Raw genomic sequence first — 24,826 nt, forward strand, 5'->3', positions numbered from 1 at the left:
ATTCATCTTTCCAGAGGCTCACAATAGTGCAGATGGTTAAACAGAACAACACTTATCTTGAGTGATTCAGCACTTTGAGTTCAGAAAAGCAAAATACCAGAAGTAACTGGGCATGAGGATCACATTTTTTAGCCTCAATAAACACCATTGAGCAGCTGAAGAGGAGTGGAGTTTTGTCATTGAGCTGCAGGTTTAATGTTGACATTCCACTCAAGTCTCTCAATGAACAGAAAACATTTCACATCAGCAGGTTGAGACAGGAATGTCTCCTCTCTCAGCATGAGTATAACTAGCTTTGTGGTTCAAAATCATAAAAAAAATAGCTACAAAGAAGCGTCCAAACTCTTCTCCAGAGCGAAAAAGATAGCTGAGTGGTTCAGAGAGCAGAGATCAATAGTAAAAACCACACTCGGGATATCAAAATATCAGACGCAGCTGGAGTTGGATAAGTCTCCATCTTTTAGCCTGAGTGAAAAACTGTTGAAATGTTAAAAACAGCAGGACAGGAGCTGATGCTGAGAGGTGAAAGCCTTGCATCTCAAAATGATCAGCACAAAATAAAAAATGCTGAGTTACTTTTAACTTTCAGCATCTATCCACTGTAGATGATGTAATACTTTTGAATCAAAAGACCTAAACCAGATTTATGACATATTCAAATGACCAGAGGTTGATCATCACTCCTATTGAGTCTGTGGACATTAATACGAGTGGCAGAGTAAAGTCTAATCACTGAAAAGCAGGTTTAATGTTCCCCAGGTGGAAACAGGTCTGTTCAGCTGTAATGGCACTATATTAGATGAATGAACGGTGTAATAATGTCCAGTTGGATGAATAAATGGTTTAATTCTCCCGAGATGGATAAATGAATGTTGTAATCATGTCATGTTGTGAAGATGAAAGGCATGCTGACTGGCTCATTACAGGCTGGATACTGATGGAGACGAATCAGCGTTGTCAGAAGCAAAATGTTTTACACTTCAATGGTTGATCGGCTGCAATAAAAACGTCAAATACTTTACATAATGTGCAATAATCATCCTTTTAATTGGCTTATCTCTCCACAGAGCACATCTTCTGTCCCTATCCTACAGCACCCCCTTCACTTTATTCTGCATCTTAACACAAAGCAGAACTACACTAAAGTAAAAAAAAAAGAAACAAAAATACATCATATAAAGTGAAAGTGACAGCTCTTGAGAAATAAAGAATGGGCAGAGTTTTGTAAACAGGAGGCATCATTTTATGTTTCGGCACAAATATATAAAATAAATGCATATATATATATAATATAAATAACTATGCTTTCATTATTTTATAATCACCTGAAAACTTTGTATATATACAGACACCACAGGCGTTGAGTCCGCCATGTTTCTAGCAATGGACAAACCAAACACTGGCTCTAGATAGGGCGTATCTTGACACAACTGTAGTTTCTCATTCGCGCTTGGAAGGGGAGGGTGAAGCAAGGGAGCTTACAAGAAAATTAGGCTATAGCTTTTATTGTATAATGATGCACTGCAGCTGTATTTACATAACTAAATAATGTATGTGGGGAGAAACAGTAAACTGAACAGTAGAAATGCAGTTAAAGTGCAAAGGTATCCCACACACAGAGATTTGTGAACATCAGTGTAGTAAATATTCATGGCGCTCCTCTTCAGCTCCAAACTGTAAGCTAAAGCCAGACTAGCGCGGCCTCCACCTAAAGCCCCTCAGTTAATGGATGTTGTTCTCCACCTCTGAGACAAGAGCCAATTACTATGATTCACGCTGCAGTCCGATCCCAGCCCACAACTCAGGCAACGAGGCTTTAGCTTTGATTATTCTGTAATCATCAGTGTACTTCATCTCAACAACACAAGGTCTTCATCTGCCTCTCAAATCCTCCACAGCCTGATGACTTCACTTTCCACTTTAAAGGGGAATAACACTGCATCTTAAGAGACAGAGATTTTAAAACAGTATTTAATGCAGAGGACTACATATGCTATTTTGAAAATTAACTGTGATACTTTTAGGATTATAGTAGGAGTAGTCATTATATAACTGTAATTTAAACAGTAATAATATTAAATGAACTTCCAAACCCTATTGATTCTATTTTCATCCAAGTGTACCTGGTAATGATTTATTGATATTAAATGCTACAGTTAAACAGGAGATATGGTTGCTTTATAATAACCAACACTCAAACACGTAGTTAAAAACAAGTATATCTCCAGCCTTAGTGCCTTTAAAGGTCCAGTGTGTCCAACATTTAGGAGGGTCAATTGGCAGAAATGGAAAATAATATTCATAGGTATGTTTTCATTGGTGTATAACCACTTGGATATAGGAATCATTGTGTTTTTTTACCTTACATTTTATCTACAGACATTTATCCTTCCATAGTGTCCGCTGAGTTGAACCGCAACGTTTCTACAGTAGCCCAGAAGGGACAAATCAAACAAGTTTCACCACCACATTAGAGTCAATCTTCAATTTTTCTGTTGGTAGTAATAGTGGTTTTGAGCTTCATACATATTTAATTCCACTGATTTAAATGCGGTCTAGCTACTCAACAATCATCAGGAGCCCTCCAGCTCTCTGGTCCCTTGAAGCTCCTCCTGATAGTCGATATACCCGCAGGCATTGGCCTGACAGACACTTGTTACTGTGGGTGGTGGGGGAGCCCTCACTGTGAAAAAGCAGGTGAATTACAGTAGTCTGAAGAGGTGAAATGAGAGGGACGGCTCTCCAATACCGAGTGCTGTAATCCCTGAGGAGATAATGTGTGGTGAGAGCACAGCCTCGCTGAGGTAACACTCAACAGACTGAGAGAGAGAAGAGAGAGAGCAGAGGAGTTTAAAAACACCGGGCCAAGTTTTCCTCGGAGCAGCTTTGGCATTTAAGAGTGGACGTTCCTGACAGTGTGACCAGTGGAGCACAAACACAGACAGCTCAGAGGAAAATGGAGCTAAATGTTGAATACCTGCTGGACTCTGCAGCCACTGAACCTCAACACTGACCCCAGCTGTGTAGAACAGAGAGCTTTCCTGAATATTAAACTACTGCACCTCCTCAGCATGAAAACAAACACGCCTTTCTCTTTCTGTCAGCATCTACGTCTTATGGAGGGTAAATTTGGAAAAAAAACAGTTGTCCTGTGACATTTATATTTTACGGATTCAGGTTAACATTTGAAAAAAATTTGACATTTGTTCAGCCAACGGTAAGGGGAGGTCAAGATCTCGGAGCTTTAACGCACTTACAGAAAAGACAAATAATTCTATAATAATTCCATTTGCTTCAAGATAAGAACACTACAGGAGGAAAATATGGGACCAGGGGTGATTGAGGACAGAGGCAGCTGAGTTGAGATAAGACTTGAAGTGATTCAGTCTTAAATCTAATGTGGTAGAGAATAACTGTATTAACTGATATAATACTGGGCCAAAATACGACGCTGTTTCTTCCTCGGGTGAAAAAATAAAAGGGAAGTACCAGTGTATTGCAGAATTTCACCGACCGTGATATCGACGTTTGAGTGATGGGATATGGGTTTTCATCTCAATAAAATAACCTCCCATCAAATGAATGTTTAATCGTTTCTGGTACCTGAGGAGGATTTAGAGGAAGAGAAAGAGTCAAATCTCTCCTGCAGCCCATCCATCCACACACAGTGTCAGTATTATCATTCAGGGTGAATAAACTGTGAATCTGACAGCAGTAAAAAGTCTCAAAAGATTTTCTTTTTTTTAAATCTCTGAAGTGCCGAGGCCTTGGCACTGTCAAGCACAATTAATCACCACATGATAGGCAGACTAATACTTGGCATAGGAGAGACAGAGAGGGAGACCATGGCTCATTCACCTGTATTGTCCACTTCTGTACTGTTCTGCTGAATAGCAAAGAGTCCATGACAGAGCTGGAGACCCTGAATACCGATGAGCTCCATCCATCACCTCAACAAACAGCAGTAAACAGAAGGTCCTGCACTTCAGAGCTCTATAAGCCCCGCATACCCAGAGTTCAGTGCTTCTCAGTATGAGCCGAGCCGACTTATTTAGCCATTCAGAGCATGTAGCAGTAAGCAGGATAATGAGGCTGCAGCGATGGTTGTTTTTGCTTCGGAGGACTAACAATCATCCTCAAGTAAAAAATGTCAATGTCCATTTCACTAATCCGCCCAAGTTCTACTTCCAGTTTGACCTGAAGAGATCCAGCCTGGAAGTAGCGAAGAAATACATAAACAATGTTGTGTCGTGTAACTTGATGTAGCACAATGGCGTGTCTGAAAAAGTTGACTTCAACTTTTGAGTTCAACTGACATTAGTCAAGATCCTAATAAAAGGAACGAATTGTATAAATTCACAATCACAACATGAGTCTGTGCAGAGAGCAAGGGCATCCATTACTGTAACTAGGGCGGCTATTTACTTCTTTATAGCTGTCAGATACAATGTGCATGTCTTCTTGGTTATTTTCATTACCAATTATTTTTAGGCCTACAGTTAATCAATTAAAACATTAGTTTAAACATGTTGGAAAACAGTGAAAAATAGCTCTAAAAATTTCCAACCCAAGTTAATGGGTGAATGGCTTGACATAACTTTTGTTCAATTTATAGTCCAAAACCCCCAAAAATTCAATTTATATTTATAATACAGAGAAAACACTAAAGTGGCACAGCAAAGTTTATCTGCACGTCCTCGCAAAATAGGGGTTTATATAAGCTTGGTGACTTAAAGATAACCACATACATGCTAGCTGTTTCAGTCATAAGGTTCTCTGAGCTCCATACTGTAATTACTCAGTAATTACTTAGCTTATGAACTGCCAACTTGATTGCTAATGGAACAAAACGTTCACAGAGTTTATTCAGAAAGACACATTCTTATGACTGACTCCTGTCTCATAACTGTCTGTAACCATTTCCATTTTCTGTGTAGCAGTTTATACTCCAACAGGTTTATACACTGTAAAGGTGCAACACAGTTAATAAGCCTCCAAGACTCCACTTTGGAGTCTCAAACTCTCTGTTCCCACAGAAATCAACACTATCAAAACGGCTTGCTGTTGGTTTGCTTCACCAAAGATGAACTTGTGACTCGTGACCGATCACGGCAATTTCATCGAAATTAATTAATTTCCTTGTAAAATTTTGCAATGGTTCGACTGAGTCTTAAAAGTGTTCGGTTTGTTCCCACTTGCCACAAATCCATCACGTCAAAATCTAATTTTTCAAAAAATCTGAAAAACAAAAATAATGACCTCATTAAATAATCTGTGACAACATGTAACAGCTGTAAACTAAACCAGAAATAACAGCCATACATGTTTTTATTTAATTTATATACCATGTTAGATTTATATTCTGGCTGTGATAGATAGAACCAGCTGATTAAAACTGCTGAATTATTCAACAGGAGCAAGTATCTGTTCTAAAGCTGCCTGTGGCCCGACTTGTTAATTGATTAATTGAAATGCGGAGCAGCGTACTGTGCTAACTAATACCCTGAAGGTAAGGACATGGCAGGAGTTCTCCTCTCCTAGTTTAATTAGCATTGCTTTGACACATAATTAATAGCACAGAATGAGAGAATCTGATCAGGCTTCACACCAGCATATGGCACCTACCATAACTGCAACCTGCAACCAAGACCTCACCCAGTCATTTAATGCAGTTTATTCTCATGTGTAACAATCGAGGAATGATTTTACATATCTTAGGATACCACAGTCTAAACATAAATCATCTAATTACCAGGAGCCCCCTCGAATAAAGACTGTTTTCAGTGTTTTACCCTCAGTTTTTGACAGTTATGAAAAGCATTCCTTTATAATCCAAATTCCAGCTGTAAATATAAAACATGTTAAAAAAAAAAAATTAATCAGACAACAAACAATTAAAATCTTTAACATTTTGTTGACATTTTGGGAAATACAGAGGTGGTCAATACCTCTTTCACACTATGGTAAATATGGAGTTATAGTCAGCAGCTGGTTAGCTTAGCTAAGCAGAAAGACTGATAACAGCTCGCCTGGCTCCGTGTAAAGGTGACAAAAACTAACTAGCAGCACCTCTAAAGCTCATAAATCAACAGATTGTATAAAACCGATCTTTTATGGCTGTTTTCACTCACTGATTTTTGTATGGATTCTCCCCAAAATGTTAAACTGTTTTTAGGAGTAACAGCAGCAGTAATTGTTTGCCTTTTTCCAAAGAAAATTGAGTAATTTAGCCTTGTTGACCAAAACAAATCTATAACCTCTGTAATTTGACTGGTCGTACTCTAGGCAGTGTCTCACTGAACACGTCTGCTGAAGTCTTGCTAAGCTAGCAGTTCAAACCATCCATCTTTGAAATCCAGCTCAGGTGAGTGTGACCGAGGTTTTGAATGCATTCTATGAATGTGCAAAGCGGGTTTGTTCAAGCTAAAAATTGGTGTCTCTTTAAAAACCACACACTGTATCATTTTAACACCAACTGACCCACACTGGAACAGCCTTGGTCCATCACTCATGACACCTCAATAATTACTATAATCGGCCAAGCAACTGCAATGTGTGTGTCCCAACCTTTAAGGAGCGTGATGAAAAGGTTATTTTTATGCAGTGAAAAAGGCCCTCTGCAGAGGAGTCAAAGCTTTTCTCTTTGGTATCAAAAGATCTGTCAGCTTCCCATGGCTCATAAATGCACATTAATGCATATGTACAGTGAACAGCCCACACAAGCAGCATCCTAATGCATACAGCTCTCTGCATTAGCTGCCTCTGAAAGGATAGAACAATCAGCCAGCCTCCTCATTGAGGCTCGTCACACTGAGCAGAGATGTGGGTGGCTGTGTGGGAAACAGACATCAACCAAATGAACTGATCAAAACAGTGACGAGCAAAGGCAGCATTTAAAAATCTCTTCATCTTTAAACTACCAGGTTTAACTCACAAAAAAAACACACACACACACACACACACACACACACACACACGGAGGGTTGAAAGAAGCTGCTGAGAAACAAGACTTTCACCGGGGTTCAGTTCATTCACCGTCAATCATAACGCCAGCATTATGCAGACTTAGAGGGAATGCTGCAGGCTACACTACTTGTACTAATGGCTCCAGGAGGAGATATGTTTCAAAAAATATCTAATAATTCACCAGCTAAGTAAATGATTTGAATTTATTTGCCTCTTAATTGAAAATATCAACACATCACACACCGTAGAAAAAAAAGGTAATTTGCTGCTGTCACTCAAAAAGCACATAGATATTCATATATCATCCACACAGCTTAGCAAAATTAATTTATTTCAAAAGTGAGACACTACATTGAATGGGACACTGGGGACTCTGCTTGAGGGAGTTAGAATGCAGAAAATATGGATGCCAGAACAGCATATTACAAACCTTCTGTCCTGTGCAATCAACTGATCTGCGGGTAAAGTAGACTTCTTACAATCTCTTCTACAGGTAACATACTTTTGAGTTTATGCAAAGATTGTGCTCATGGCTAAAAGAAAACAAGTGTTCAATGTTGGTAGGCAAGATAGGAACCCTGGTTCTTAGGTTTTGCAGTGGTTTAACAACATAGAGCCATCTCATATTTTCACAATTAAATGTTATGAAGTCTTAAGAAACAGTTTTTGCTGCCAAGAAGCAACATTTTGAGGTCCCCAAAATGTTTCAATCATTAAGTACAGAGGTGACACGACACAATTCTGCATCAACTGTTGGGCAAGTTACTTGTAAAATGTGATCAATTACATAAATCACATATTATTCACTGGGGAAAATAATAAAATCATACAGTGCAGTGCATACAGTATCTACAGCTGGTGCTGCAGTACAGTTCCATAAAAGCTCTTTTTCTTTGTCTTTTCCTGTGTGTCTGTGTGTGTGTGTGTGTGTGTCTGCAGCCTCTTTACACCTTCACTAAACCACAACAGGAGCTGCAGTCACAGCATCTACTTAGTTTTACTTTACAGCCATCCTCCCTCAGGAGACATTAGAAGATAAGTGCTCCTAAAAAAACTGCAGATAATGTGATGTTCTCCATCTTCTACTGCCTCTGAAACAATCTGAGCTCGGCTTTCCTGAGGCTGGAAACACAAAGGAAGAGACGATTTTCTGTCCTTTCTAGAAGTTGTGGAGACGAGCATTGATGCAGAACTTTTACACCAAACTTTCATGTGACAGTGTAATTGGGAGATAGCTGGGGGAAAAACCCTGACAGACACCAATTAGGGAGGCGGTCAGAAATGTAGGATATTGTGGTGAATATCTTCTGTCATGGACACATCCCTCTGAACAGATTGATCTTGAAAAATGATTCTGATGGAACTGAAACTTTTGTCCAAAGAGATCAGGGCTGCCTGCTGCATGGATAGGCAGCTATTAAAAAATTCGGAATCAACCAGGCTGGAGTGCTTTTGAGCTCACAGGAATAAAAAGAGAAGAACACAACCTTTGAACCAGATAACAGATAAACCACACTCTTCACACCAAAGACGCTCTCCACTATCAGAATGATAGTGAGTGATGGTGGTGGTTAGGGAGCACTGTTGCTCCAGACAAGTATTGCATGCATTTGTTCTCTGTCTGCCTTTAATTTAATCCTTTGCTGAAGCTTGAGGTCAATTTTATCTCAGAGTTGATAATGCACTTCACAGAAATTCAATTTTTTGCTGTTTGACTCCGCGGGTTAGAATTTATCACACTGTTGTGATATGACCAGTCATGACCTGAACAGCTCCTGAAGCTACACTCTGCTTCCAGAGGACCAGCAGAAGACAAAACAGAATGACTTCTCTGTAGGGACATTGTCTTTTCTCTTGCCTCTACTAAAGGAACGGTTAGGGTCAGGTACAGGATGTAGTTGGTGGGGATTTAGTGTCATTATGGACTGGCACTATTGTAATAACATAATGTACTGTACTAAATGGGACATAAGGTCATCTAAACCCTCTAAGCGTCAGTAACAGATGATGTAACCATGTGATACAACTCTGTCTTGAGTCTAATGAAAATCCTTCTTTCATTAAACTACAGGCATTTAAAACATATATGACTGACCAATGCATCATCTTCTTCTTTTGTCCTTTGAAATCTGATGATGGTGAACACTGAACAATCCTATCCTGGACCTACAGGCTCTCTTTCTTCTGGCTATCTTCTGCTGTCTTCTGGTTGTCCTCTCCATCTCCAGTGTACAAACCCCATCCACAGAGCTGTTGCCAAGTGGTACGGTCAGCTGCAGCCTCCTCCAGGTCCTTGGGTCTGATCTTGCACTTCCTTGAGGCGTCTTCATCTGGCCAGGAAGCCAACATTGGGGCATCATTATTATAAGTGCAATAATTACAGCTGTCATATTAATATAGTAATGTAGCCAATAGCAATTCTTTATGTAGCCTTGCAAACCAAACCAAAGCAAAGTAAGCGTGATAAGCGTTTTTCATTGAAGACATTTTCATAGGAGCAGGTGCAACCACAGATTTAATTAATACAATTAATGATGGCTGAATTCCATTTAGTTGCTTCAGTTTCAGGGTCCTGGTATTGTTCATGCTGGCTCACTGTCACACTGACTTGGCTTACTGGAAAGTTCTTAGTTACACTATGTTCTTTTCCTGTTATGACAAATAAAAACGTCTGCTGTGAAAATGTACTGTACATAAAGATAGCCTAGCTAGCTTCAATGCAGACAATATAGTATAGTTTGTCTTATCCATTGTATTCTTACTTTTGTCAAGTTCAAAGTTCAGGGTGCCCAAACCCTGGGTATTGGCACAGGTATTTTCTATTACTCTCAGGTTGAAGTTGGGTTGTTAGTCAACAGAGATCCTATTTACATCCATGAGGCTAACATTAGTCAGAGATGTTTCATGCCAAATTAATTTTGATAAATAATAGATAAATGGAGGTAGTGACTTCCAAATTGTGATCTGACACCTGAGAAATAGGAGCTTCTGATCAGCACATTCACCAAGGAGGTGTGAATATAGAGACCCAATGTAACCTTGACTTAACATAATCTTTTATGTAGCCGGCATGGCCATAGAATTAGCAATGAGAAGTTGACTACAACTTAAAGACGTGATAAGATAAGCCTCTTATTAGCTTCTACTGATAACACTTATCTCTTATTCAGCTGACTTTAGCCATCTGTTGATATTTAATCTAATTATTTGATTAAATGTTCATACCATTGATAAATCATTCTAAGTATGTTATATCTACCATTACTTAAATACCATGGGAGGTACAGCTTTATCATCATTACAGATAAAGTTGGAAAGGATAAATATTCAACATAAGTGCACTGTAGCCTTTACTTTAATAATCACATTCGGTCCTTGTTTAATGGGCTGAGCGAAGCGAGTGAGAAACACGGAGAGACACATGACATCCCAGTTTGAAATAGGCTGTTTCTTCAAATTTCAAATATCACTGGGTTTTTTAGCTACGCATTAATATTAATACCAGTGCAGTCTTGCAAAAACCCATAACTTGCAGGGCTCTGCAAAACTGAGAGCTGAACATGAAAACACACATACACACACACACTGAAAAGCCAGCGGGGGGTGAAATTGTAGATGCAGTTGAGAATGTCACAGCAAGGAAACAGGACAGGTGGAAACTTCTCTAAGCAAAACTATCTCTTCATCCTTCCAGTAGCTTCTTTTCCATGTTCCTCCCTTCACCCCATCTGACCCTTCTAATCGACCCCCTTATCCTTCACCTTTTCCCACCTTATCTCCCTCTCTCTGTCCTAATCCCTCTTTCCTGCTCCCTTCTCTCCTCGCTATCCTTCATACCTGCTGTCCTTCCTTGTCATCCTCCTCCTCTGCCTCCTGCCACGTCTTATGAAGTAAAATCTCAAAGATGTGAGGCTGTGCATCCAGAAAGCAGATGGTGGCCCGTACACATATGCAGCAAAGTCAGTGAGGGATAAAATGGGAAAAGCAGTAGAAAATGTCACTGCAGTTGTGAGAAACACAGAGGGAATACTCTTACCAGACCTTCTGCAGACTCTGACCCCAAAAATGTATCCTCTCATTCTTTTTATTGCTCTTCCTCATCTTCTTTCCTCCTGTCTCACTGTCCACCCTCCTCCTGACTCCTCTGTTTTACCTTAACAGGCTTGGCTGTGAATAAGCTCTGTCTTGTTGTTTTGAAATTCAGCCTTACCCTTTCCTTATTTAATGGCCACTGGCTCAGCTCTGTCCTCCTCTCTAATACAAACTGACCGGCCCTGCTTCGTCTCATCAGCAGTCGCTGCAGAGCAGCAGCCTGCAGAGCTGTGGTCACGCAATACTGACTTCATAAAAAATACACAGCAGTGACAGCATTAAGCTGTGATCAGCATCTATTTCAGTGTGTAACGAGGACACATTAGAGCCGGACTGTGAGGTATGAAGTTATGGAAATGCTGAAGACAGATATTAACCAATTAGCCTTGCAAAACTTTAGAATAATGCAGAGTTCATAAGTAACATATTAGGGGGACGGTTTTCAGATTTTCAAGGTGAAACCTATTATCCTAATGTAAGAAGGTCATATGAAAATGTGACATTAAAATTCCCACAGCAGTGTGTTTCTCCAGAGCTCTGCGACACCACCTGTCTCTCCCTTTGGCTTGATGTGCAGCCTGTATTTCATCACTTTTAGTAGGTTAAAGTGAGAGTAAGATCAATAGCAAACTTGTAGTAGTAGCTTGTTTTGGAAGCTAAACTGATGACAATGGCCAACAGGAACACCACAACATATCAGCAAACCCGACATCTGTGATATAATGTGGGGTGAGATATAGAGAGCAGTTGCCGGATCTATTTTACATAGAAGAGTTATTTTATTAAGCCAACAGGTGACCACAACTGTTAAATGCAAATAAAATAATAACTAAGTAATAGTTTCTGAATAAGTATGAATTAAGGGCAATATAGCAGGTAGTTAAGAATTCTAGCGGGGTTATAAGGGCAACATAAAAGTTAAAAAGCTGTCCCCAAACCAGTCTGAACACTGACTGTAATAAAAGTGAAATAATTTATTACTACATCAAGGTGAGATTGTGACAATAAACTGAAACAATATAATCCAGGGGGAACCAAGGTCAAAACGACAAACAAGAGAATCCACCTCCTCAAAAAGTGCTGACTAACCCTGAGTTAAGCAAACAAACAAGAAGACATTTACTAAACTCCCTAAGAAAACGGATGCAAAAAGTGCAAAAGAATGTGGCACCACTGCAATTTAAGTGCTCTTTACAAAATTTGATTTTACTGATACCAGTAGCATTATCAATACTGCGTATCGGTCCAATTATTTGTCTATTCTCTTATTGATTCCTGATATATTTTTCTGTGTGTGAAAAAAGTAGGCATACACAGGTTTTCAGAGTCTGAAAAAAGTGTAGTTCCTTTGTGAAATGAGGCCATGGTCCCTGTCTGCTGTGACTTGTTGTTGTGCAAGTTTCAAGTTGCAACAACAACACAGATGAAGTTGACAACCCTGTTTTGTCAGAAAAACCTGCTTGCGTTGATAAAAGGAATTGATAAGCTCTGTGGCATACAATTATGATGGATCCGACAATTTGGAACCGGTTTCTACAATTTTGCCTTCATCTTCTTTATTACAAAAAAACTGCATGCAATGATTTTAGAAGTCAGGTCTCAACTCAGCACCAAGCTAAATCTACTCAGATGCGCATTTGTGAAGTTTTTTAAAACTCACACTTGAAACTGAGGAAAAAACCCCAGAGAAAAAATGCTGAGGAAGGTGTTCCCATCAACATCTGCGTGATAGAGTATCATGACGCCCGCGGATGGAAGCAGATCCACCATTCGAGATGATGACAATCTCACATGATGAATGCTTTAATTTTTTAGGGAGCCAGACTTCTTCTGAAGACGGCCTTTAACGAATACAGCAGTCTAGCAGGTCCTAATATCAAATGGATGGACAGCAGTCCTCTGTCAGCTCCTCACTTTAACTACCTGTTCCTGGGTTCATAAATCCAGATTCATGACTGGTGGCTTCTCGTTTGTTCTGTAACCTTGACTTCATCAGATCCCATTCATGGCTCCACTTTGCCCGCACACATTTCCATAAATGACACTAAAGAAGAAATATGAATGGGATTTATCCTCAGCCGCTTTTCCCTTTTCCTCATCCTGGCTCTTACTGATGCTGCCCTCTCATGACTCATAAAGGACCGAGAGGTTTACATTTCACTATATTCACACCCAATAGTTTATATTCACAGGTTCATGTTCTTCTCAGTGCAAACAACCAGCTCACTGAAAAGCAATAAATTCATGCGAGACAGGTCAGTGCCACACCTGAAATAAGCAGCTGAATTTGCACCCACCACAGCATTTTCTTAACCAGATTAATCCAGGAAATGAAAGATATTTCATGAGCTCAGAGATTTAATCAAGCACTCCTAATATTCCCCTGGAGTCCCCACAGCTTAAACAACAACTTTTTTGGAAGAGCCCAAATAGCGTTCATCGGGCAAATAATATGACTTTGCCATTCAGCCTCCGGCACCTTAATAACTCCCTTCAGCTTCAAATATGTGAATAACAAAACAACACTGTCTTTAATTGGATGTAATTAGCAGAACTAGTGACAAGATCAAGGCGTAGAATTTGTGATCACCTGCCTTGACTTTTACCTGACAAAACATTTGACTCCCACACAGCTTTTCAAACTCAACAACTGACTTTGAGGCAGGACAGGACTTTCTCTCTGCAGGGAGAAAATAAACTGACTACTAATAGCAGCTTTAGGTTCAAAATTTCTCTCCTTGAGGACGAGGAACCATCATCGTAACACCCAGGAATGACGAGGAAACTGAAAATCATTACACACAAACTCACACACAGTGGGAGTGCAGTGGTATTATCTGTCATTAGGCTAGGATTAAAGTCATTTAGTGTTCTTGAGATTATCTGTCATTAGGCTATGATTATAGCACACACTCCAGTGGCTCTGAATCAGCTCAGAGGGGAGATAAAAACCTCAGGGAAGACTGATGAGACAGAGAGAGAGAGAGAAGGAAAGCGCAAGACAGAGAGCATATACCTGAAGATGACGGCTGGGAAAGTGAGGGCAACCATCTATCCTTCATGATGAGTAATATGATTAATGGCTTGCTAGAAAAAAACATTCCATTTCTGCCACTGCAGAACCGACCAGAGAAGACAGCATTATATGAATAAATTATAGACTGTGTGTCATCATAGCTGGGTCCACGTATTGATCGTAATGTGACCCCGTTTTGCTCTCAACTTTGCCCAGAACAAGATCTGAAGATTGAGGAGTCCTCTGTCCATAATTTCCAGCTGTAACTGCAAGGTACAGCATAATATGTGAGTTCATTTGAAAGGCAGCGTTATCTAAGCTGTTAAGAGATATTACACACAGTTGAGTTTAGAAATGTGAGTTGAATGTGATTTTATTATTTTATTCTCAAGTCTTTTTGGAAGAAGAGATCTTGATCTCAGTGAGACTTCCTGAATACAAACAAAGCATAATCAGCTGGAGACTATAGAGATCTGTGTGGAGCAATGTGGTATAGGGCCATGGGAGTGACGAGGAGACTGACGGAGTGGAAACAGATGACAGGACCCACCACCATATCCCAGCATCCACCTGTAGGCTCCGGCTAGGGGGTTTAAGGTATTTGCTCATCACTCCCCAATATCTCTATGTAAACATATCAGCGGGGAGTGATGAGGTCAGAGCTCACTTGCTTTCAAACAAAATGTTGGTTGTTGGTTGGAAACAGGAAGCGAACAGCGATCTCTGGGCTTTGTCGCTTCAACATAAATGTGTTTTTTAAAATATGCACTAGTATGCTATATATGCTATACTGTATATGCTATAGTTTTCCCCTGCTGTGAGTAGTAAGTGATAATTTCCTGCATTTTAAACTTGGGACACAAGGACAAGGACAGTTATGCAGTTGATTTCTCCACTAATTACCTTGTTCAATAAAAGCGTCCCTAGTAAAGCTATTAAAAAGTAGCCCATCAATACCTTCAGCTTCCTCTGTTGGTCACACCTCGCAGATTAGAGATGAAGAGTAACAGCAGAAAAAAATTGGGAGGGACTTTATGCCTTTTACGAATTACTAGACTTCATTTTGTTGCTTGAAAAATGCCATCAGGTAATGATTTCCCCGACAACGCTGATCTGTAGGATCTTGGAATAAAACTGTCTTCCCTCATTAATAACGCAATAAATCAGCAAGCTTGTTTGTGCTTGCCATTAAGCAGTGAAACAAGTCGTACACGCCACACAGACACTGAATTATTGTGAAGGAAGAAACGCAAACATTACATCCTCTCAGGACGTATTTTAGCTCCTTCACTTCACTCTGATAAACAGCTTCAGACAGACCTTGCCCCTGGCACTTGCAGAGCACTGAAACAAATGACGTGTGGAGAGAACTCATGGACCATTATTAAGTGAATGATGAACAATAGGTGGGGTATCTCGGGAATAAACGGCTGAAGGACAACATATTGGTTTGAGCGATCTGTAGGTACTTTTTTTTCTTTTGGCTGTGTCTTTTAAATGCCAGATACCTCTCATTTTCCAGGGTAAATTCCTTTGAGGCAGTAAGGTCTTTAATCCAACTGTCGTCTGTCGATAGTAATATGGTAGCCTATATAGTATCTGTCTGTCCATCACTCTTTTCCTTCAGCTGTCCTTCCTTCTCTTTTGGTTTGATCCCTCAATGGTAATTTGATTTCTGAAATATTATAACATGCCTGTTTTGTGATCTTGTGATGTCTATTTATCATCCAGCCCTCATCTTGAATACTATTGATCCATCCGGCATCCCTTGTGCTAGTTTACTAATGCGATCTCATAGGCTACTTATTTTTAACCCTTATTTAACCAGGTATGTTGAGAAATGTGCTTAAATAAGTCTTCATCCCAAAGTTTGTATATATGTTATAATGAGCATTGGCAAATGACACTCTTTTCCATATATATAATTTTTAATTTAAGAATTTAGTAAAGTTTAAATTCCCTTTCCAAACAGCCTGGCTCATCAAACCTTGCAGTTTTAATCATCGTCTAATCGTCCTGTGTAACACTGAGGGGTTTTAACGTGCATTACGTCCTCTCTGACCACTATACTGCACTTAAGCAAGCATTTCCACTGCAGCTTTCTAATTTATAGCCTCAGCTTGAGGGAGAGCTGCAGAGGGAGGGAGAGTCCTCTCCACAGAGATAGATTCGCTACTGTGTTTAGCAGCTGGTCAGATGCGTCTCTTTCACTCAAGGCAACTACATCTTCATATTAATGTGCTTACATAAACCTTAACCTCATGTTTGCTTAAAACACCCAGGGCCAATCCAATTAATTTAAACCCACAGCGGGAAGAGTACCATACATGAATTTATTATACGTACACACTCACAAGGACACACATGTATACACACACACACACGCACACACACACACACACACACACACACACACACACACACACACACACACACACACACACCAGTTCAGTTTGTATCAGCTTCTTACAGCTTGCTATGAATGAGCATCCTGGTTGACAAACTTTAGGTTTGGAGTTTGAATGGCGTTTACCTGGCAGAGAAGGCCAAATGAAAGACAGGATCCAGTGGTTTCGGAGCTTAACCCATATTGGGGATTAAAAGTTAGGATATCTTGGGACTCTGCTGCTTTGATTTTTGATTCTTTTTATACTTGCCTACCTCAGATATATGGAAGTGCAACACTAAACTGGACTACCTCTTCGAGCCGGCAATGTTCATTCATTCTTCTAAAACAAAAACAGCAATAATGTTTTTTTTATTATCCTTTCATCTGTGTGCCTATGTTTATCTATCCCTTTTTGCCAAAAGCATGCTTTTATAATGATAATGGGATGATTGACATTAACATGACCACATCACAGCATACACTACAGCAATGACAATGATATTTTAAAGGGAAAATAACTAATCTAACTTTGCAACACAAAATGCCCTTTCAAAAACACACATATATAAAATATGGGACAATTTCAGATATGTGCTCTGGGGATTGCCTTGACATTTCTTGGAAAACATAGGAAATTATGAATTCACACAATGACTGCTGAAATGGACTGAACATCACACATCAATGATTATCTAACACTTTAATTGGAGTTATCTTGTTCTTTGAATATTAAATCCACTTTTAAATAAAGGCCTGTCAATCAGTAATAGAGTTTGTCCCCACAAGCTGATATTAAACTTTACATATGAGCATGACACTGTCCTTCATGGTACAGTTGACAACTGACAACAATAGTGTGGAATAGCCAAACCTGACATGTCTCGAATGCAGTTGAATTATCCAGAAGCAGAATTAGTATCAGGAGACAACTACAGCCTAACAATACAGCAGAACTGATTAAATAATCCACTAATTAATGTAGAAATACATCCAAGGCAGTGTTGTACCTACTCGGATTATGCTTGGAGAAACATCAAAATAAAGCAGAACAAAATAACCCACAAGAGATCAAAACTTTCTGAGGGTACAATTAGAAACAGCAGAATACCAATAAAGAGCAGGAAGAAGAAACAATCTGTACTGGTGTATTCCTTCTCTGTAAGAAGGATGGTAAAAGCATTATTATTATTGATATCTGTATTACGCAGGGAAGGTCAGCAAAAAATGTTGCTGTTTTTCAGCTTCATTTTGCATCACTGGCAAACATTCACACTTTTAGCAGCATGACTCTATCGACAGCCGGTCCAGCACTTTGGTCCAGACTGAGTAGATCGATTGCCTTGAAATAAAGTAAATCCCGAGAGGATGAATCCTGACTTTGCTGATCCCTGACTTTTCCTCAAACACCACCATTGACATTTGGGGTTTCAATGAAATGTCTCAAGAACTATTGGATGGATTTCCACAATATTTGGTAGACACATTCATATCTACCTCAGGATTAACTGTAATAACTTTAATCATCCTTTGACTTTTCATCCAACGCCATTGTCAAGACAGCTTTTAATTTGTCCAATACTTTGGTTTATAAGGATTAGGGTTAGACTAACATGCTAAACCATGATGGCAATCTTGGTTAACATAATATCAGCCCAGCATCAGAGTCTAAGCATTGTCATTTTAAGCATGTTAGCATACTAAAGTTGATATTTATATCAAAACAGCTTCACATAGCCACTAGCATGGCTGTAGACTCGCAGTCTTGGCGCTAATGGAAACACAATTTTCTACTGCCAGGATCTTGGCAACTCATTTTCAAACTGGCAACCTTGCACTCATTAGCTAACCACTTTGGTCTAAAGCTGTCCAATAATCTAAATTTAAACAGAAGGAAAAAAAAGTATTTTACAACCTCAAGCTGTGGGTATGTGATTCATGTGCAGCTGTGGATCTGCAAGAATAGCTTTTATACTATTTACAAAATTGGCTCCAAAATGGACCCATAGGCCAAAGTTGTCCTGCCGCAAGATTTGATTTGGCCCGCCAGTTGTTTCTAGCAAAAAAATGTAAAATGTATTTCTCAATCAATCTATCAATCTTAGTATATGCTGATCTATTGTTTGTTGGGGGGAAATGCTCTGTAAATATACAGATTCTGTTATCTTTCATCATCTGATCAGAAACTTTGCTATGTCAAAGGAACTTAGGATCCTAGTAACAGTTTGCATCTTAATGATACAATACAATTAGGTCTTTGCTTTTGGTCAATGGCCCACCGTTAAATTTCAGTACCTCCCTCTAAGGGAAAAACATTGGGCACCCCTACTTTAAGGTGTCCTACAGACAGTCTGCAGTCAGACTTCCTGAAGCTTTCCCTGTTCAGCTGCTGGAAAACAACTTGCATCTCTCAGCAGGCTGACAAAGTCTTAGTTTACAGGAGCAAAACTGAAAAGGAACAACCTGCCGTGTGATACTCAGTTAGATCTGATTGGTCTGTGATGTTCAAAAAATTGTAGCTTATGCTTTTACTGCTACATTTAGTGCTACAGTTTTCTGAATTCCTTTACACAGCAGCCAGACTTCAAGAGATAATTTGTTGTTTTCAATGAAAGCTGAGTGTGTGAGTACATAAACAAGTTTAAGCTGGCTGGCCTGTTTGTGGACCATATCTATGATGACAGCCACATGCTTTATTCAGAGTACCACATGCCCAGAGGCTGCATTAGATTCTGCAGTTTTCTGCGACTAACTAACTGGAATAATTGGTCTCTCTGCCCTTTTACGGTGGATTTCTCAGTGTATTTTTGAACATAAGTTGGAGTCAAGACAGTCCTTTCTGATGAAGAAGAAGTTGCTCTCTTCAAAGCCAGCAGACTCCAAAACCAGTAAACTTACCTCACAGAATTCAGGAGTTGCTGGTCTACCGCCGCCTCGATCAGTCAGTTTGTTTATGTTAATGCGTGACTGAAGTGTTTTAACCAAGCAACAACTTCTGTGGTTGAAAAAGTAGAAGAATATGCCATAATATGGCCCTTGAGGCTGGCTCCAAAAGTGAGTCAATCACCATAAGGCCCCATGTTAAAATGTCCAAAGTTACAGCAGGAATAAACACAGCCTGGTACAAAAAACGGTTTTGGTCTCTTTAGCTAAATTCCCTGTTCATGACAACTGCATGGGGGGTTTTCATTTAAATGATATTAAGGCTTGAAGTTATGCACATTTAAGAGCGTGTCTGCTTCAAGTGACAGGCAGATGCCGTCACAACCATCGTCTGGATCACCATTAGAGACAATGGCTCCTATCTGATCGCACCTTTCAGTTAAATTATGGTCTCTGTAAACTTGAGGCTGACCTGCCCTATTCCACTACCTTCATGTTAAGAACACACAGTGACTCTATCATGCTGTTAATATCAGAAAGCGATTAAACGCACAGTGACTTTACTGCCCTGCGGGAAGCTGTTTCACATTCTGACTTCCTTGAATCTCATCACATAAGCCCCAGCACTTTTCTACCTCCGGCTAACAAGTCCTTGGGAGATCCATCTGTGGCTGTTAAAACATGTATTCCTACTTTGTTGTCATTTAGTACCACTTCCATAATGAACATTGAGCTGTCTGCAAGGGAATGTGAAGCTGAGTCTGAAACCTGCGGCTGGGATCCATCCACCTCTGCAGCCTTAACTTATTATGCTGCTGTGCTTTATGGTCTGTGCATGATGAGTGTGCTGCTGGGCCAGGCTGGCTGAGACAAACAAGAGATAGACAGAGATAGAGAGAGAGAAACAGAAGGTGGGAGAATGAAAAGGGCAGAAAAATACAAACCAAAACTAAAGAGGAAAATGAGAGATAGAGCCACTGATTGCAACAAAGCTGGACCAAAAGGAAACTGAGCTAATATCAGTTTCTCCCTGAACACAACTGAATGAGAGCAAATTGTAAAATATGCAGATATAATTGACTTTAAATGTGAAATTGCTAACATGTTTTTGTAAATGAATTCAATACATCCAAGACTCTCTCAATCCCTAAAAGGTGTGGTGGGTAAAATTGCTTTGAGGAGCTGCAAACCCTGAAACAATGCCATCACTGAGTCTCAGTGGAGGGTTTTAATGTCCTGTTAGAGTGGGCTAAATGCTGTTTCAGACACTTTTACTTTTTCACTGACAGGGGAAAAAAACAGTGTGGGAAAACAGAGGCATTAGCATTGGTTGAAATCCCCTTATGAGCGAACTCGTAACAGCTCAGCACAGAAGGAGGTGATGACAGAAACAGAAAATCACCTGAAGAAAGAAAACAGCAGGAGAGGGTATATATGCAGAGGGACAAGTGAAGAGATGTAGCCAAGAAACAGGAAGAAAACATGCAGGAGGGAGGGGAGGAAGAGAGGAGGAATTATGGAGGAGCGATCCAGCGACACAGTGGCACCTCTCTGATTCAGATAAAGCAGGAGGGCAGAGATCCAGGTAGAGGACAGACATAAAGACACAGCAAGCCTGGGTGGAGAAACAGAAAGACAGGAGGGGACAGGACAGGAGACAGGACGCAACCAGGAGAAAGAAATATGCTGACAGGAGAACGTAGGAGGACAGAAACTGACAGAGAACAGCAGGAAGAAAGCACAGAAAGAAAAGAGCAACGAGCAGAAAGAAGAGTCGGGGAGGAGAGGACGAAGACTATAGCAGCACATCTGAGTCAGAAAGAGTCATAAAAAAGGAGAGAAGCGGCTAAAGGAGAGAGACAGCAGGAGGTAAAGACAGAAGGTAGGACGAGATAGAGAGGAGGAGGCTTCTATGGGAAAAACACTGAAAAATGAAGATATTTTAGACAAGCTGTAGATATTTTTTACAGGAGGGAAGGTAGAAGAACACTAGAAGGATGGGTGAAGAAGAAGCAGGTTAAAAATCATCAGGAAGCCAAAAAGGAGAAGATGGTTGATGCTGACAAGGAGCAAATCAAAACACAAAAAGGAGATTAAATAAAATGCAGAAAAGAAGAATCGTCAAAGGTGGCATATCAAAAGAAGAGAATAAAACCGAGGGATGGAGAACATTTACAGCCATCTGCTTCAATTACATACAAGCATGTCTCATTACACACTGAGATTCAGATTCAATTCATCTCCATTTCTAGCCTCCCTTTATCCAGATTCTCTCGGCTTGGATTTCTTTCTCTCACCTCCCCTCCTCATGCAGGGGAGCAGACATGCCGCCACATTCACAGCTGAGGCAAACTGCATATTCACAGGACAGTATGTTGGTATGAAATAACTTAACAAGGACAGGAGAACAGACAGTTTCTCCTTCATTTATCCATCACCGAAGTCAAACATTCAAACCAGCAACCTCCTTTAGCCCCCAACCTGCACTACCTTTTCCTGGCACACACCTTTACACTCTAGCTGCTCTCTGGAGTGTGTGAGCACAAACGTGGCTGAGTCCCAGGATGCTCATCGTGCTGCGCTGAGCACCACATTAACCAGAAAATAGAGCGATAACGTTGTTTTACGCACACAGTGGATGAACTGGAAATGGAAATGAAATGTTGCTTTTGACTGGGAGATATGGTCTCAAAGTCTCTTTGAGCATTTGCAACTGCGACACCATAGTTATGCAAAGTTCTCCATGAGGGATTGTAATCATTTAAACCCTGGAAGTAAATAAACAGATAATTAAAATGCAGAATGCAAAATAGCTGAGATAGCTATAACCGCCAGCCACTGTAAAAACTGATCAAGTTCTCCCAAATAACAGAAATATAATCATTATCATTCACATCAAACCGCTTAAACTCTTTATTTCTCTCTTACAACTGAGCGCTGGTGCGTAACTGAGACGCGCAAAAACACACAGTCTTACAAAAAACATCTCTATACTTTAACCAGTTAAGACAGCAAGTAAACGAGTCAAACAGCTGAATATTACTATATCCAAAAAGCAGAAGCCTTGTGTTTTCCCAGGTGTTTTGACAGAAGGATAAATCCCCGTTTTTAAAGCCGCCTCCCCGGGTCTGCGCTGCCCGGACTCGCTCAGTCTCCTCCGGGGAAAAGTAAAAAAGCGCACAGCCTGCTCACCTTCTCCGGTTGTCCCGTACGAGCTGGACAGAAGCAGGACGACCTGAGCGATAATCCCAGCGACTCTTTTAGTCCCCATGTCCATGATGAAGCGACGGGAGGCTGCAGAGAAGCCCGGCGGCTGCTGGAGGAGAGAGACGGCCAACCTCTCCTCTCCAGCTCCAAGAGAGGTCTCCTCAAACCCGACTGAGGGAGCAGAGGAGAGGCAGAGAGACCGAGAGAGAGAGAGAGAGAGAGAGAGAGAGAGAGAGAGAGAGAGGTCAATGAAGTCTGCTGTGCAGTATGTTGTTTTCTTCGGCAGCTCTGTGTTTGGAGCCAAACTGATATGCGCGCAGTCTCTCTCATTCACACACACTCACGCACATACACACACACACACACACACACACACACACACACACACACACATACACACGCAGCTCTCAGTTATATGTATAAGTTGTCATTTCAAAGGCTCTAGTTAGAATTTCCTCTTTGGGGATGATATAGTTCCTCTTTAGTGTCACCACATGGGATGGCTGCCACCTCCAGGAGCCTGGTGGGAGTCAGGTCATCAAAGAGATTCATCTCACCTGATCTGGTGGCAAGACTCTATAAGCTGGAGGCAGTCAGCCAGCCTTTTCTCTCTCCCCTGGCTTCCACCCTGTTTGTTTTTGTTGTATTTAGTTGGTCTTTAGCTTCATTTATCTTTTAATTATGTAAAATAAACTTATTTGTAGTTATAATTCATGTGTGTTTTTCCCTCCTTTGTAAGCACATGTTGGATGCAAAAGAAGTTGGATATCTTATTAATATTTGGACAGAAATATTAGGCTAAAGTGAAACCATGGAAGTAAGTAGGACTGTCCCAAAATAGTCGAGTGAACTGTCGTCGATGCATTTTTCATTAGTTGGATAGTCACAGAAAAACAAAACTACCACTAGCATAGGAGCGGAGTGGAATGAGACCAGAGTGGCGTGAAGGGAGAGTAGTGAGTTTGTAGTGTGATGGAAGTTATTTATTCCATCAGATCAGTTTTGAACAATGAGACTTGTATGATATTATATTCGGCTATTATACATCGTTAATAAATAATTAAATTAATATCATAAACGTTTGATGACTAGTTGACAAGGAAAAACCAGAGAACAGCCATGTTGCTGCACCTATCATGCTACGCTATCTGTTAATAATACAAATGTTTTGCATTTACGCTAATTGCTTACTTTAAGGCAAAACAATTGGCTGGAAATCAGGCACTGAAAATAGACATCAGATTTATTTAAAAAGAGGCAAGGCAGCTGGACTTCATCATGCAAGGTTTCATCTGGCCAGGTTTCAGTCGATGCATTTGTTGCCCAACTACAGTGGTTCTGGACCAATCAGCATCCTTATTGAAGTACTGGCAGCTACCGGGGTGGGCGCTAGGTGTGACACAGTGAGTAGACGCTGTTTGTTAAACAACAATGGCGGCTCACATGGAGGCTGCCAGCATCAGTTACATCAGAACTGGAGAGTATCTCTTCATTGCAAGAAGTGCAAAGAAAGACACTGAAGGCTATATACCACCCCAATTAAGATAAAATAATTGGGGGATAAAGCTTTGTATTAAGAGTTGTGCTACAATTTGGATGGACAAAGCTAAACATGTAAAAAAAAAATCATATCGGCACAAAGGATCAGGACAGATATGAGTTACAGCCCTAGGGGGCTCAGAAATCAAGTACTGTACAGATTGTTAGCTGTAAAACAGAAATAAATGAGTAAGACAGGATGAAAGATGATAAAAAAACAAGAATAGAAATCAGTGGGAGGCAGATCATAAAGACCCAACGGGAAACGTGAACCCAGAATAGATATGAGAAGACTTATGTGAGCCTATCCAGGTCATAAGAGAGTCGTGCTGTCTTATCGTACTGTATGAATCTGAATGAAATAGACCAGATGGGTACAAATGGATTCCCACTAACCAACTTTGCAGCTAAACCGTTTTTAAGAGGATAGGCATTTAAATTTAGTGTAGAATTGTGTGAATTCAACCAATAAGTAATTTCAGCAGCGAGGAGGAGGTGTCAAGTCAACTTTAACCAACTTTTATTCTCTTCTTCAGATTGACTTTCTTACAAATGAAGAACAGAAAGGATGAATTAGAGTAACTGTCCATCAGTACAGAGATTAACTGAATCAGGCTTCATGATTTTTTCAGCGTGAATGTTGTCAAACCAATGATTTGGCTGAACTTTGTCAAAAACAATCTGGCTGACTTGGGGAAAAAGAGATTTGACGTTACACTATTCATGCTAATACCATG

General features: G+C 40.2%; 1 protein-coding gene across 2 annotated transcripts in view; it reads right to left on the bottom strand.

Annotated features, from left to right (window-relative positions):
* The window catches only part of LOC127369419 (contactin-associated protein-like 4), a 98,007-nt gene extending 75,236 nt beyond the window's left edge, over positions 1-22,771 (bottom strand). The window contains exon 1 of one of the 2 annotated variants that reach the window (XM_051410800.1): positions 22,536-22,771. In XM_051410800.1, coding sequence (XP_051266760.1) covers positions 22,536-22,620 — 85 coding nt within the window. In that variant the 5' untranslated portion in view covers positions 22,621-22,771. The remainder of the gene's footprint in view (positions 1-22,535) is intronic. The other variant, XM_051410791.1, reaches the window with a different exon arrangement.
* Positions 22,772-24,826: the final 2,055 nt, after the last annotated feature.

This window comes from Dicentrarchus labrax, unplaced genomic scaffold, assembly GCF_905237075.1.
Source record: "Dicentrarchus labrax unplaced genomic scaffold, dlabrax2021, whole genome shotgun sequence".
In the NCBI taxonomy this organism is placed as follows: Eukaryota; Metazoa; Chordata; class Actinopteri; family Moronidae; genus Dicentrarchus; species Dicentrarchus labrax.